The following is a 13,480-nucleotide window of genomic DNA, read 5'->3' as shown; positions in this document are numbered from 1 at the left end:
CACACACACACACACACACACACACACACACACACACACACACACACACACACACACACACACACACACACACACACACACACACACACACACACACACACACACACACACACACACACACACTCTCTCTCTTGGAACTTTGCCTTTGTAGCCATTATTCCAAGTATCACTTGACAGTTTGTAATATTCGAAATGTGTGATAATACTTTCAAATTTAAATTGACGACCAGAATGCTGAGCTTTTGGCATTAAAGGTCTGATCTAGACCCTGTAAATGCTGCAATAGTAAGACATGTTTAATGAAGACAACTAGCTAGGGCATGGTTGAAACTGAGATATGGCCAGCTGTTATCAGTTTCAAGCTAATGACATGTTCTTAAAATCTTTAACAATGCATAATGGAGAAAATGAGTAATGCACAACTTTACAGAGGGTTAATTTACCTCATGAGATTCTGCACAGCTAGAAAAGGGCAACAGGCTTAATGGCAGTGTCTCAATGGACTTTGGAAAGAAAAAAGAAAACATGTCTACAGTACATTACTGAAACAAGCAAGCTACTTTTACTACAGTGTCATCTGTGGCATGGATGCTGTACTGAGCCAATCTTCTAAGACATGCTAGCCTTTGGACAGACCATAACGGAAGTTCAACAGTAAAAATATATCGGTAGTTGTGCATTTTATAACAAAGAGACATGTTTTCTATGCTTTAATTTATCTGAACACTTGCTCAAATAAATTTGGACCCACAGTCCCTCCATACCTGCAGGCCAAGGATCTTTGATGGAAATAAGACTACTTGTGGTCTGAGCCTTGTGGATGCTATCAGGCACCATCGTGCCTGTCTGTCTGCACTCTGGTTGGTCTGAGATGTGCCCTGTGGTGTGGGAAAACCCCAGCTTGGTGGATTAGATGAGAGAAAGGGGGATTTGCTGGTTAAAAGCTGACCTCTGACATGCATACAACGGCCTTTTGATTCAGCACGTCAGCTCATTCTGTTTTCCGCCTCTGGACTTTGCAGTCACTCTGTCACATTCACTGTCAAGCCTTAACAGGATAACATGGGTTTATTATGTGACAGAAGGCAGTTGGGACTGTGCAGACTGTCTAAGTGTTACAGCACAATACTTTGCATACGCTGGACAGACACTAAAACCGCGACACTATTCATGGAGAGAGTCAAAGGTGAGTCTGCGGGCACTTCTGATCACATTTGCAGGTGCATATTTGGCTTTTATTTTTATAAAACCTATTTGGCCATGCATGTTTCCAGTGTTGGATATCCTAATCACAGTCAAAGCTAATTTGAACTCTTTCAACATCACATTCAAATATTGTTGGAGTCTGTGTGCTGGTCACAACTACAAGAGTATCAGGTTGAGAAATAAATCGCAGAGGGACTTTACAAGGGAAGGCTACATTGCTGGTGAGTTACTTGGCTCTCTGGTTTCACAAGATTTTCAAATAATACAAATACCTCCACAACTCAAGCACTCTTGGGGCCACACCACTCCACAAAAGTCTGTTTTTTATTCTTTTGATGCATCTGTTCCACATTTCATGGGTGGGAGTTAACCAAATGTCACTGGCAAAAGTTCTTGATACTGATAACCTTAAATAACTTAGTTAAGGTAACCATTTAAAATGAGGGGCCAGTTTCATAGCAACTTTTCATCTTTGCAAACACAATGTAGCAACATTTGACATTTGATTAAAATAAAGAACAGAAAACTCTTCATGCTCTTCTTTGGGAGGTTTTTGAAACAGTATTCAGATCATGCTGCTTAACATTTCATTCAACTGTGACCAAGATCATACATCAAAAGAAACATTTTTTTTTAAACCCACTCAAAAAGTCTGACGTCAAATGAGCAACACTAGCCTCTTCATTTCCAGGTTTTTTTCTTTCTCCCATGTCTGCTTACTGCCCATATTCACTGGTCCTCCTATTGTCTTACTGATAATACACAACTTATCTGGCTTGTTGTCAAGGCAGCAGCAAACTTAGAGCACATTCATCATTGCCTTGGCAACTGGTCAACCTGCACAAATAAACTCGGTCAGATGAGTGATAAAGATTGCTGGAGAAGAGAAAAAGAATGAGTCTAACCTTCAAATATGCAGAGCTCTTGGCGGTTAAGCTGGAGAAACGGAACCATTATTTTGCAAAATAAGGGTGATGATGGCCTCAATCAAATCACAAAAATAACTTTGTCAGGTGTCTCCATTACCAGTTCTCATTTCTATCCATCTTAATCCAAGTGATTCAATGTCTTTGTCTTTCATTAGTGCCCACGCCGTTTTTTTGCAACACACAGCCTTATAAGAGCACGTAAAGCTACTTCACATCCACATGTCTGAACTGGCTAAAACATGTACCATGCAAGTGAAATGCACTTAAATCCAACCTGAGTAATTTGTCACATATCATCAGCCTATCCATTTACCTTTTCCAGATCATGTCTCTCCACTCTGTACCTAAACAGTAACACAAAGCATATAAGAAAATAAACTTTGAAAATGTGTAGGACAAGGTTAGGCTTGTTTCGCAGCTGCAGGATCCGGGCACTTTGGTATACAGAAAAGTTCGTTGTTGATTGCAAAGTATAAAGAAAAGAGTCAGATGTGAGGGCGTCTGTCCGACAGCTTAAACTGAGCTGAAATTGGGTCATGCAAAAGGACAATGATCCTAATCACAACAGCATATGTTAAAGAGAAAGGCTGAAAAAGAAAATAATTAAAGTTTTGCAGTTGCCCAGTCAAACTCCAGATCTCAACCTGACTGAAATGCTGTGGTGACGCCTTAAGAGAGCTGTGCATAAACAAATTCCTGCAAAACTCAATGAACAAGATTGTAAAGAAGAGTGGGCCAAAGTTTCTCCACAACAATGTGAGACTGATAAAGTCATACAGAATAAGATCACTTTGTGTTATTGCTGCTAAAGGTGCTTCTACAAGCTACGGAATTATAGGGTGTATGTAGTTTTTTTTCCCACATACACCATATAACTAACAACTAATTTTGGGCAACTGCAAAAACAAACAAGCCAAAAAATTACAGCCACTCAAATACTGACTGTCTCTCTTATAACAGCAGCAGGGACACACGGTGACCCGGCAGCAGTGTGCTTGAACAAATCTAACATGGAAATTCCTCAGCTTAAAGCATCTGCTGCAAACACAACAAAGCACCTTTGGAGTCCACGCCTTGACAGCTCAGAGCTATTCTTGTACTATCTGATGGACCAGGTAGTACTAGAGTATCCTAGATGATCCAGATCCAAATATCTCAACTGAGGTTCTTATTAAAAAAAAAGAGCACATACAAATAAATAAAACTAATAAGAATAATCAATAAATAACCATCAGATTCTTAAATATAGTTATTGACACCAGTTTTTGACTAAAACACCATAGGAATGAATACGGACCTGCCAGCTATAGCAGAATGTTTCCAAACACTTTCTCAATACCAAGATGCCCCCAAAATTTACAACCACAGCCATAAAAATAAAATGTTATCCATTTGCTTGTGTGTGTGAGTTCTAATGTTTCGGTGAGGCAGTGCTACTTCTGGCCTTTATCAGAGGTAGCTGGCCATGCCTCAGAGCTGTCTTCGACTTTTTTCTGCCCCCTCTCCATTCTGACTGCACTCAGATCAGTTGATAGATACCTGTACAGTTTGGCAATGAGAGCCAGCCTACTCTCTCATCCATGAGATATAGGCTTCACTTAAGAGCCTCTCTGCTATTAATACTCTCTCTCAGTCACACACACACACACACACACACACACACACCTCTATGTGCACACACAAACACATGGACTTAAGAAAATGCCAGATACACAACAGACAAAGTCCATGAACCAGCAGAACAGTAGCAGAGCATTACAGCTCATCCAGCATGCCTATTAGATTCAGCATTGACTCACGCAAACCTGCAAGCAGAACGAAGACGACACCTCGCCCACTCTTCAGATGACGACAAATTACACACAGAGACAGACGTGGGAAGGGAAAAGAGACAAAGATGAAGAGTGAAAGGGGCTTTGGAGGAATAGAAGATAAAGGGTCAAAGCTGTGGCGATGTGTGCAATTCATCCAACATGTTAGAATTTCCTTTTTCAGCAAACAAACTTGGTCAAAGTGACGCATCGACATGGTCCAAACTCAGTCCTTTTTGATAGAGAGGTTATCCGGTTCCTTTCTTGACTAATAGATGACACTCAATTCTCTTAGGTCCACATGCCACTTAAGCCAACCAATATTGAGGGGGCTGGCTGAATCAATAAACCAATCAAATAATTTAACAATGCAGAGTCATCAAGCTTCTGTTTTGCAATTAAGACAAACAAGGCTTTGTGTTCCACTGGGATTTGGGGGTCTGTAAAAAACAGGACAAGTAATTAAAGTAACGGGAACGTCAAAAGGAAACTGTCACCCTTTCCTAACATATGAGTTTTCCCCAATAAAATAATGATCCACACCACGCCAGTGTCTTCTAGTGCTGCAGGTGTGAAGCTTTGCTATTATGGAAAAATCTCTCATCTCTGATATTCCAGTTAACACATTAGTCAATGAGGATTTCAACTTGGATGAATCCATGTTGCGCTTGTACAATGCTGTCCTCTGTTGGCTGCAAAAAAACCCCAAAAAACCCAAAACCAAAGAACATTTTATCCCCTCCAAATCACCACAGCTGAGGAAGTATTCCAAAGACAAGAAATTCCTGTAGGATTGTGTGTTCAAATTGTGGTGTTAGCACAGCTCCTTAAGGCTTTTCCCTTCCACACCCAGCCCGAATGAGAACAGGTGGCTAGACGGTGAGAACTGAGGAGGGGGGGGAATAAAACAAGAGGAGAGAATCAAAGAAGGCTTTGAAGTGGAGCAGTGTGTAAACCTCTGCAGCGGTCTGGCAGTCTTTAAACTGCAGAGATGAGGAGATGCATGAATGGAAGGATGCCAGGACTGAGAGAGGAGGCCACAAGATGAAGGGTTAATGAGCTGAGGTGAAGCAGTGATAAGTGGCACTATGAGACAGAATGACTACAGGTGTATGAGCAGGAAACAAACAATGGAAACTATTGACTAGGGTAAGTATAAGCTAATTACCCTTGCATTTCATTTTAGAGGCAGAACAAGGTGACATTATACTACTGTCAATCTTTCATTTTCCATCAGTCTCATCTTCCCTGTCAGTCTAACCACCCACCTATTCCTGAACTGAGAAATCAGTTTACTGATGAACTGATAGTCAAAGAATTTGTTTTGCGGCTTCAATGACTTATCAGTCCTTTAAAAGACGAATCAAGAAACTATTTGCAGTCTCCAGGAGCTTTTTATTTATTTCAGTTCTTAGTCATGTTTGCTGTAGGAATGGGTGCAATAGGGATGGGTACAAGGCTGCAGGGAGGGTTAAGACAGTCTGAATAGAGATATGCATAAAGTCAATCCTGATGACTTTAGTGTCTCCCCCTTTTTCAGTTTAAGTTACATTAAATGAACATATATCAAAGGTTGCCACAGGATCAAATGCAAGTTTGTCATGGATTCCCCTTCCACTTATTCTGTAGGTATCCACACTAACTTGGATTAGTACAAAATATTGTACAGTCATAGCTGACAGACAGTTACACTTGTTGACCTGCTGGCTTTATTCTCAATGACAGCTCAAAGGCAGCTCAACACACAAAGCCTTTAAGGTATGGATCACCACCAGGGCGAACGTCAGGATGAATGAGCATGACTAGAATGTAAATCAAGGGGAGTTGCCAATGTTTGTTAATGTTGGAAAAGTTAAAGCTAGAGAGAGCTGAAGGCTTATCAGGATGTTGAGGCAAAAGCCAAACTTGTATATGGCAATTATCATAATGAGTTAATGTCATACCTCAGGAATAGACGGGGAACTGTTAAGAATTTGGAAACCTTTTGAAAAGAATTAACAAGCTGACGGCATGAATTAAAAGACAATGGAGCCAATCAACCAGTAAACAAAGTGGTTAATACAGTTCAGTGTCTATTAGACATGTTTGCCCCCTGCTGGTCAGTTTATTTTCAACACATAAACAAGAAAACAAGAAAAAAAAAATGCTTTTTAGATCATATTGATATGTAGTATATGAATATACTGGTCTTTACAGTTTTGCTTTTTAAGAATGTTGAAATTTAAAACCATTTTAAAATTGTTAATAAATTGTGTTATATGACATTTGTTACACCGCCCCCCCCCCCCCCACCACCACCACCACACACACACACAGTGATTATATAATATGTTATATTAAACTATTTGAAACTTGGCATGTGAATAATGTAAACTGAAGGCACACAGTTTTTTAATCATTGAATCTACTTTTCCTTGTGCATAGTCTGTCAGTAAACGACTATAGCTCTAATGATAGAGAATTACAAAAGCCAATTACGCAAGCACAGAGTTTAGAAACCCAACACCTCTCAGGGGGTCCTGTTACACTTCCAGAACCCACCTGGTGGATGATATGACGCCGCCTGCTGTTGTGACCTACACCCATCCTTCTCTTAGGGATCAAATTGATCTGTTGGTGAATGCACCACAAGCTGCATCTAAACCAGATGTGAGGCTCCGTCTTCACAGATTGGTCCCAAACCAAAAGAAAAAAAAAAAGAAGTATAATGCCAGTCCATCACAGTGGATGAGATCAGTCGATACTATTGTGTCGGGAAAAAGAAGTAATAAACGTGTTCGTGTATTTTCTGCAACAATGTGCACAATCAGTATTAGAAAGCAGGGAATATGTTAGAATCGTGTGCTTGTTTCAAACAAACATTCCTTTACCCATGCTTATCATTAAAATTCCCAAATGCAGAAGGGAAGGCATAGTACAGGAATTTTGCTCAAGTCTATAATCTCAGCCTGGCTGTTCAATTTTGATTCAAGGATATCATTGGAATTCAACAGGCAACCACCAGCCCTGCAGGAAATCAGCCGGCGACATGCGTAGGCCATCCTCATTTCCGTGACCAACATACGTAATCCCCATCTAGACCAGCCTGTTACAGTCAATTATGGGGTGATTTGGATAAAGAGGAATATGAGGAGAAATGGCAGGGGGAAAGGAGCGAGGGACAAAGCCAGCAGTTAATGAAAGCAGAGAAATAGGAAGGGTTGACTTTAGCCCGACACGGTCCGAAAACCCAAAGGTCAAACTATGATTGATATCACGGAGGCAAAGCTCCCTAGGCTTGCATTATCTGTAAACATCAGGCATAGAACCAAAGTTCCTGCAGGTCTGTCAAAATAAAACCCCTTCAAAATAAACCTCCAAAGGGCAGAAACAAAACATGCCATTCACACATTAAAAAGCCAAGTTTATTAGTAAAGTATTTTGCTTCCTGACCCATATGAATGCTATTAGGAGACGCTGCTGACGCATTCTGCATCCAAACAAGCCCTGAAAAGGAGAAAACACAGCAGGTCAGGGAATGTTTTCATCCCTGGAAACTATCAAGCAAAGATGCTTACCATCTACATGCCAATACACTGACACAGCTTTGGTGATAAATCTAAAGTTTCCATTATCTGGCACCGGCCACCGCTGGCTTCCTTCTCCCTTCCCCCTCACCTAAAACTGAGTCTTCTTCAGTGCTGCAACAGCCAGAACCCATTCAAATGGCCGGGCACCCTGACAGTTTTATTTGCCAGATCGTCTTGTTAACACAGTGAATTGAGGGGCCCAGCCTGTGTTATGCAGATCACACCAGGTTACCGAGGGGACAGACGTCAGCAAGCCATTCAGGGCCGGGTTAAAACTCAACCGTGATCCCTCTTATTCTCCTGCAAACATCATCTCTCCTCCTTCCTCTGTCCTTTTCTGCTTCTCTCTTTATCTCCTCAGAACTGCTTTTAGCCAGCTGAAGTTTCAGCCAAAGCGTCGCTGCACACAAGGGCAGGCTTTGTCCAGCGCCAGTCAGCTCTGGCAAAACCTGAACTAAACCTACTGCCTTAAATTAAGTTTTATGTTGTGCTGCTGGACAGAGGAAATGAAAAACTGCTAATGGCAAGATCTCATTGGATTTGCAGTCTGATTCATGCCTGGACTGACTCAAGGCTTCAAAAACAGGTTAAAAACAGGTTAAGTGACAGTAACTTTTCAGGTGTGAAAACACACTGGCATCATGCAGAAGAGTCATGTGATCCGGCGGGTCAGACAGCACGTTCACACTCAGGGTTAATGTTAATAAGGCTGGTAATGAGTCTCATTAGTACAAAGAAAATCAATCAAGCCAAAGGCAAGTATTAAATATTTAGCAGGAAGATGTTGAGCGAAGAGAATCCGCTCCTATCACTAACCTACCCAGAGCAGCCAACTTGGCTTACTCTGTTACACATGGACACTAACACACAAGCAGCCAGCAAACCGAAACTCTTTCATGTGTCCATTTTGTATCCACATCAGATCCCAAAAGACGTTTAGATGTCCTGGATCTTCCACTGTACCTTTAACATTAAGCAGACCGGAACCATTTGGTTTACTTTGGTCTGTCTATGTTTTTATTTTTGTGCACAGGTCTCTCCAGAAAAAGAGCTCTCAATCTCAGCGAGATACATGAAGGATTTATCAATAATAATTATTATGATCGCATTTGAGTAAAACAACAGCTATAGCATATTCTCAAAGGGATTGTCTCCTCACTTTAGCACGAATAGCTAATTTCTATAAAACACTCACTTTTATAAGCCAATCTAAAACTAAACCAGGCTTAGCTTTGTGGAAATGTCAGAGATTTAACCAGACCCCTTACTCCATTCAAATTTTAAACAGGACATTCAGCCATGATCCCTCCTATTCTACTCCTCTTAATATTCTTATAAAAAACATATCCCAATATTTCAGACTGTATTTGGGAAAGATAATAATCAGAGGGGGCATTTACCCTCAGATTTAGAATGGTATTTTTTGCTACTTTATCAAATGGCAAATAACACGATATAAGAACAAGGGATAGACAATATAATATACAATAATAGACAATATAAGGGCAGGGATAGCTCAGTGGGTAGAGTGGTTGCCCCATGATCAGAAGGTCGGGGGTTCGACTCCACTGAACGGCTACCCTGAGGTACCCCTGAGCAAGGTACCGTCCCTACACACTGCTCCCCGGGCGCTGCATTGGTGGCTGCCCACTGCTTCACAGGGTAAATGGGTTAAATGCAGAGGAGCAATTTCCCTACGGGGACTAACACATACACATTACATTACATTTAGAGGATTAAATGGCAAAGAAAATGTCAATGCTGAAATTCTCTTTTCAATTACAGAAATTTATCAGCGTTTTAAATTTATATTAAGAAATTTGGCAGCAACACAAAGAGAGCAACCACCTGAAATCCCAATAACTTCCAAAGACTAATCCTAAATTATCCCAGATAGGAAATCAAGCTCGTCATCAAATTTAAATTCAGCTTAAAGAAAAGACTAAGAGTAGTACAACAGTGTTTTAAGTTGAGTCCATCAGCAAAGCGTCAACCTTCAGCATACATGGATATATGAACCAAAATGTCACGGCAGATCATCCAGTAGGGTGGATATTACCACATAATCTATTACAAATGTGTGTTGTTTTTGTCAAACAGCTACTGTGACCAGAGCACACAGTAAGTGTACACACATGCACGCACACATTTCCCCCCTTCTCATTCCTATCTCTGACCCAAGGGTGACTTTAAGTCCACTGCATTGCAAAACATTATAACTACACCTTAAAAAAAGGATAATAATTTTTTTTTAAGCATGAAAACCCATTAAGTTTGGCCTGGTATGGAAGTAGGACATTCCTTAAGAAGTTACCCTGTCTTTTTCTCTGTTTAGCCTCAGACACAAAGACTTGCTGGAGCAATAAAACAGCCTTTTGCCTCAGCACACAGTCGTGTTCCTGCAGGCAGTCTGTGTCCACTGACTTTTTATTCCAGCTTGGTGGGGGTAGAGGGTGGGGAGTGGGTTGACTTTTTATTGTGGGACTGCACAGACGAGCAATTAAAGGCTGCATTCCTGAGGCTGCCGTTGCCTCTGTATAGTTACCGGCAAAGGAGACTGGATGGTCTTTATGGCTCAGAAACTCCCAGCCTATTGTGGATTCCTATCAGACAGACAAAACACTTCATAAATCCACGCTCTCTGAATGAAATGTCTCCGACCCAGCTGACTTTTGTTTTACCAAAACACTGCGGTGAGTTATAACGTCTTTTTGATGCGTTCTACATCTGTGAGAAAAATGGTACTAAAATAGTTCTAACATGCTGCAGAACAAGGTCATACTTTATAGGCTGCACAGGTGTAAAAACACAAACTTCTCAGTGTTACTGAACTTATAGTTTGGAACTTCTCTTCTCCATGTAAGCCTTACTAGGGGGCGGGGTCAGGCAGCCTATTCTTTTCCAATGCTCACAGCATCTCCACAGTTGCACAAGCACAGTCACCGGCATTCACACTCTAACCCAATCCTCCCGTACTCCACAGCAGGATTACGTCTTCCAACAATATGCAGTTTGTTTCGCAGCATAAGCACATTTATACCCTCACAGTTGTGACAGCGTGACTGCAGAAGCAGCAGGCTTGAATCCTTCCTGCTGCATGAATGGTCTCTACTGTAAAACTATTATCCTGGAGCACACAGGGGCACAACAATTGTTTCCTCACAGTATGATGCATGGCTGACTCTATTCAACAGCCCAAGAGTTTGGAAGAGTTCTTGAAGAAGAAATCACAGTGTTAAGAAGGCTGCTTTGCCAAACTGGGTGCAGGAGCACGGCAAATGACTCTCGCTTTAACCCTTTTCAATGAATGAAAGAATTCAGTGACTTGTAAAGATGTAAAAAACAAAAGAAACATTGGACCTTCCCCCATCACTGGTGTGATATGGATCGCTCACCCATCTGGGTGAACAAGTGCTGTACCTCCATTTGTGCAGGGCAAAGCCAGGACACTGCTCTCCACAGGTGACACAGGGCTGTCCTCTCTGAGTCTCATCTGCAGGGTTCTACTTGGAACAGAAAGAAACACAGGTCACAATAGCAGGTCCCCTAAACTCCTCACTGCATGGGGCTTTAAATGACTGTCGTTAATTAGCTGGTAATTTAGACTATTGCACGCATTGCATTTTTATAGTGTAACACTATTTTAAATGACGTCCCTAATATGACTTAAAAACACATGAGGGGTATTTGTAATGGAAATGTGTGTGTGCGCTTCAGAATTCGCTCAGAAAGCAACTGTGCGCAACAGAAAACATCATCATGCTGACTGTGCTGTTGTGTCACATCTTGAGTTACATATCTCGACAGCTCAGATTATACTGGATCTCCTTAGCAACAGGGCAGAGCAGATACAGAGAAGAAAACCACACAACAAACACGAGCATACCGCGTGCAGTGGGAGCTGAAGCAGCGCTATGGAAACCATCAAACCTCTACTAACTTTATCCTGCCAACTTACCGATCTGCTGGGATCTCTTCTCTTGGAGCTGCGACTGAACATGACCGCTTGAACCCAGAAGAGCAGATGTACAGTCGTGCGCTATAGAGACAAACTGAGCACAGAGAAAACTCGGGATTAAAAATAACAATAACAATAATAATTAAAAAAAAATACCCCTCAAGATTTGTCTAAAAGTGCGCAGAGCGCTGGCGGCTGTCCTGCCCTATTAACCCCCTTCATTAATGAATGAAGCCTCGCTGTTCCGGGTAACAGCTCCACCCTGTTTATCCACAGCCAATGGAAATCTGGCAGTGTGGGGTTGTTGTTTTTTTCTTCTTCTATTGGACAAAAAAAGAAATAAAGAAAACAGGTTATTACAAAATTTTGTTGAAAGTGGTGATTAATTAATTAATTTGTTGTGTTTTACTTAAAAGCTAACAGCAAACTTGGGCTGAAAGTTGAGCAAGTTTTAAAAGTCACATATTTTTAAAAGAGAGAGAGAGATGTCCACTTATTACAGTGGATGGGTACACGAAGCAAATAACAGAATTATCACTGAGGAAATACATTGTTGATGTGTTTAAGGCTGTTGTCGCATGTTCCTGTTTCTTGTTTTTCCTCTATTAGAATGAATTAATGATAGCACTTTGGTCCAAAACGGAAAAAGAAAAAAGCGAGAAAATAATGCAGTCTTTCTTTTACTTTACCACAAACCTGCACTGAGCTCTCCTGGGTGCTTTCCTCTCTTTGGTCTGACAGCGTTGACTCTCCAACAATCGCCCTCCATTTATCACCAGAGAAAAGGCTTTTTAACATCAGTGTAAGACTGATCTGACTCACAGGCAGCTTTTATGCTGCTCTGACAGCCAACTTAAAGTTCAGGGATGCAACAGTAATGTGTGATGGTTGCTGTGCACCGTTTTGGTCGTTTATATAAGACGTAATGGGGTTTCTTTTTTTTTCTTTTTCTTTTTTAAATGAAGTGGTAAGATTGCACAAATGTCACTGCTGACTAATACAGCTCCACGGTCAGTTTAGAGACTTGCAGTTGTACTGCTGCTGTGCACAGCTTAAGAAAAGGAGGCTGAATTTTGACATCTGTTTAGACCGTTTGAGAAAGCGTCTGTTGTCAGATAGGGTTTTGGCTGATAAGAACGAAGACAGACAACCCTGCAGGTGTTGTTTCCTTTAAAGAGGATGAAACGAGGAGCAGACAGACAAACTGGGAGATGTCTGCTTGTCTCAAGGACAGAATCACAACCTTGAGATAATCAGATGTAGCAATGGATGAAGGCAAAAAGCATCAATAGTCAAATGATGGCAGTGTGAAAGAATAACAGAGAAACAGGAAAATGAATCCACATTTGCTCACAAAACAGACAATTACCTTTCCAGATTCAGGTTAGCTCACCTTTGCTCAGGGTCATCATTTGAATGACCTTTTAGCTACACGAAATTCTTCGGTGTTTTGTTGCCTGAGCACATGGGGAAGAAAATGTGTGATTCTTTGATTGTGATTCTTCATTGTTGCATACAGTAGAGTGCAAAGGCCTTTAGCCATCTTTTAATTTTAATTTAATGAAGGATATTCAAAGCTCTTCTTTGCATGTTGGCTGCCTTTTGTTATATTCTCCATCAAGATGATCTCAAACTGCTTCAGTAATGTTTAGATCTGAGCTCTGGGGAGGCCACTCACTGACTGTTCCATTGTGTTTTCCTATCCAGGTATGTTTTTCTGCATTGGCGGTGTTTGGGAACAATGGCATACTGAACGCTGGCCATGCATGCAGACACTTTGCAGATGGCATTGCATGGTGGATCAAATATTGAAGCTACTTTTCTGTATTCATAAGTCCATCATTTTTGACAAGATTCCCAAACCATGAAAAAGCCTCCACCATGTTTTATAGATAGCTGTAGACACTCACTGTCCATCTCTCCTCACCTCCTCCATATATATTGATGATGATTCAAACCAAAAATTTGGATTTATCACTCCATAAATCCTGTTACCAATGATTTTCT

At 41.1% G+C, this 13,480-nt stretch overlaps 1 protein-coding gene across 1 annotated transcript in view; it reads right to left on the bottom strand.

The window, feature by feature from the left end:
• Window positions 1-11,665, bottom strand: part of prickle2b (prickle homolog 2b) — an 86,781-nt gene extending 75,116 nt beyond the window's left edge. The window contains exons 1-2 of the mRNA XM_084927781.1: window positions 11,474-11,665; window positions 10,936-11,018 (exon numbers count right to left, since the gene is read on the bottom strand). Of these exons, the coding sequence (XP_084783907.1) occupies window positions 10,936-11,018; window positions 11,474-11,515 (125 nt within the window). The 5' untranslated portion in view covers window positions 11,516-11,665. The remainder of the gene's footprint in view (window positions 1-10,935; window positions 11,019-11,473) is intronic.
• Between the last annotated feature and the right edge of the window lie 1,815 nt (window positions 11,666-13,480).

Source organism: Perissodus microlepis, chromosome 5 (genome assembly GCF_051167445.1).
Source record: "Perissodus microlepis isolate ML-2025 ecotype Zambia chromosome 5, ASM5116744v1, whole genome shotgun sequence".
Taxonomy (NCBI): Eukaryota; Metazoa; Chordata; class Actinopteri; order Cichliformes; family Cichlidae; genus Perissodus; species Perissodus microlepis.
Note: the sequence above shows the minus strand (reverse complement) of the source record. Positions and strands in the feature narration are given on the sequence as shown.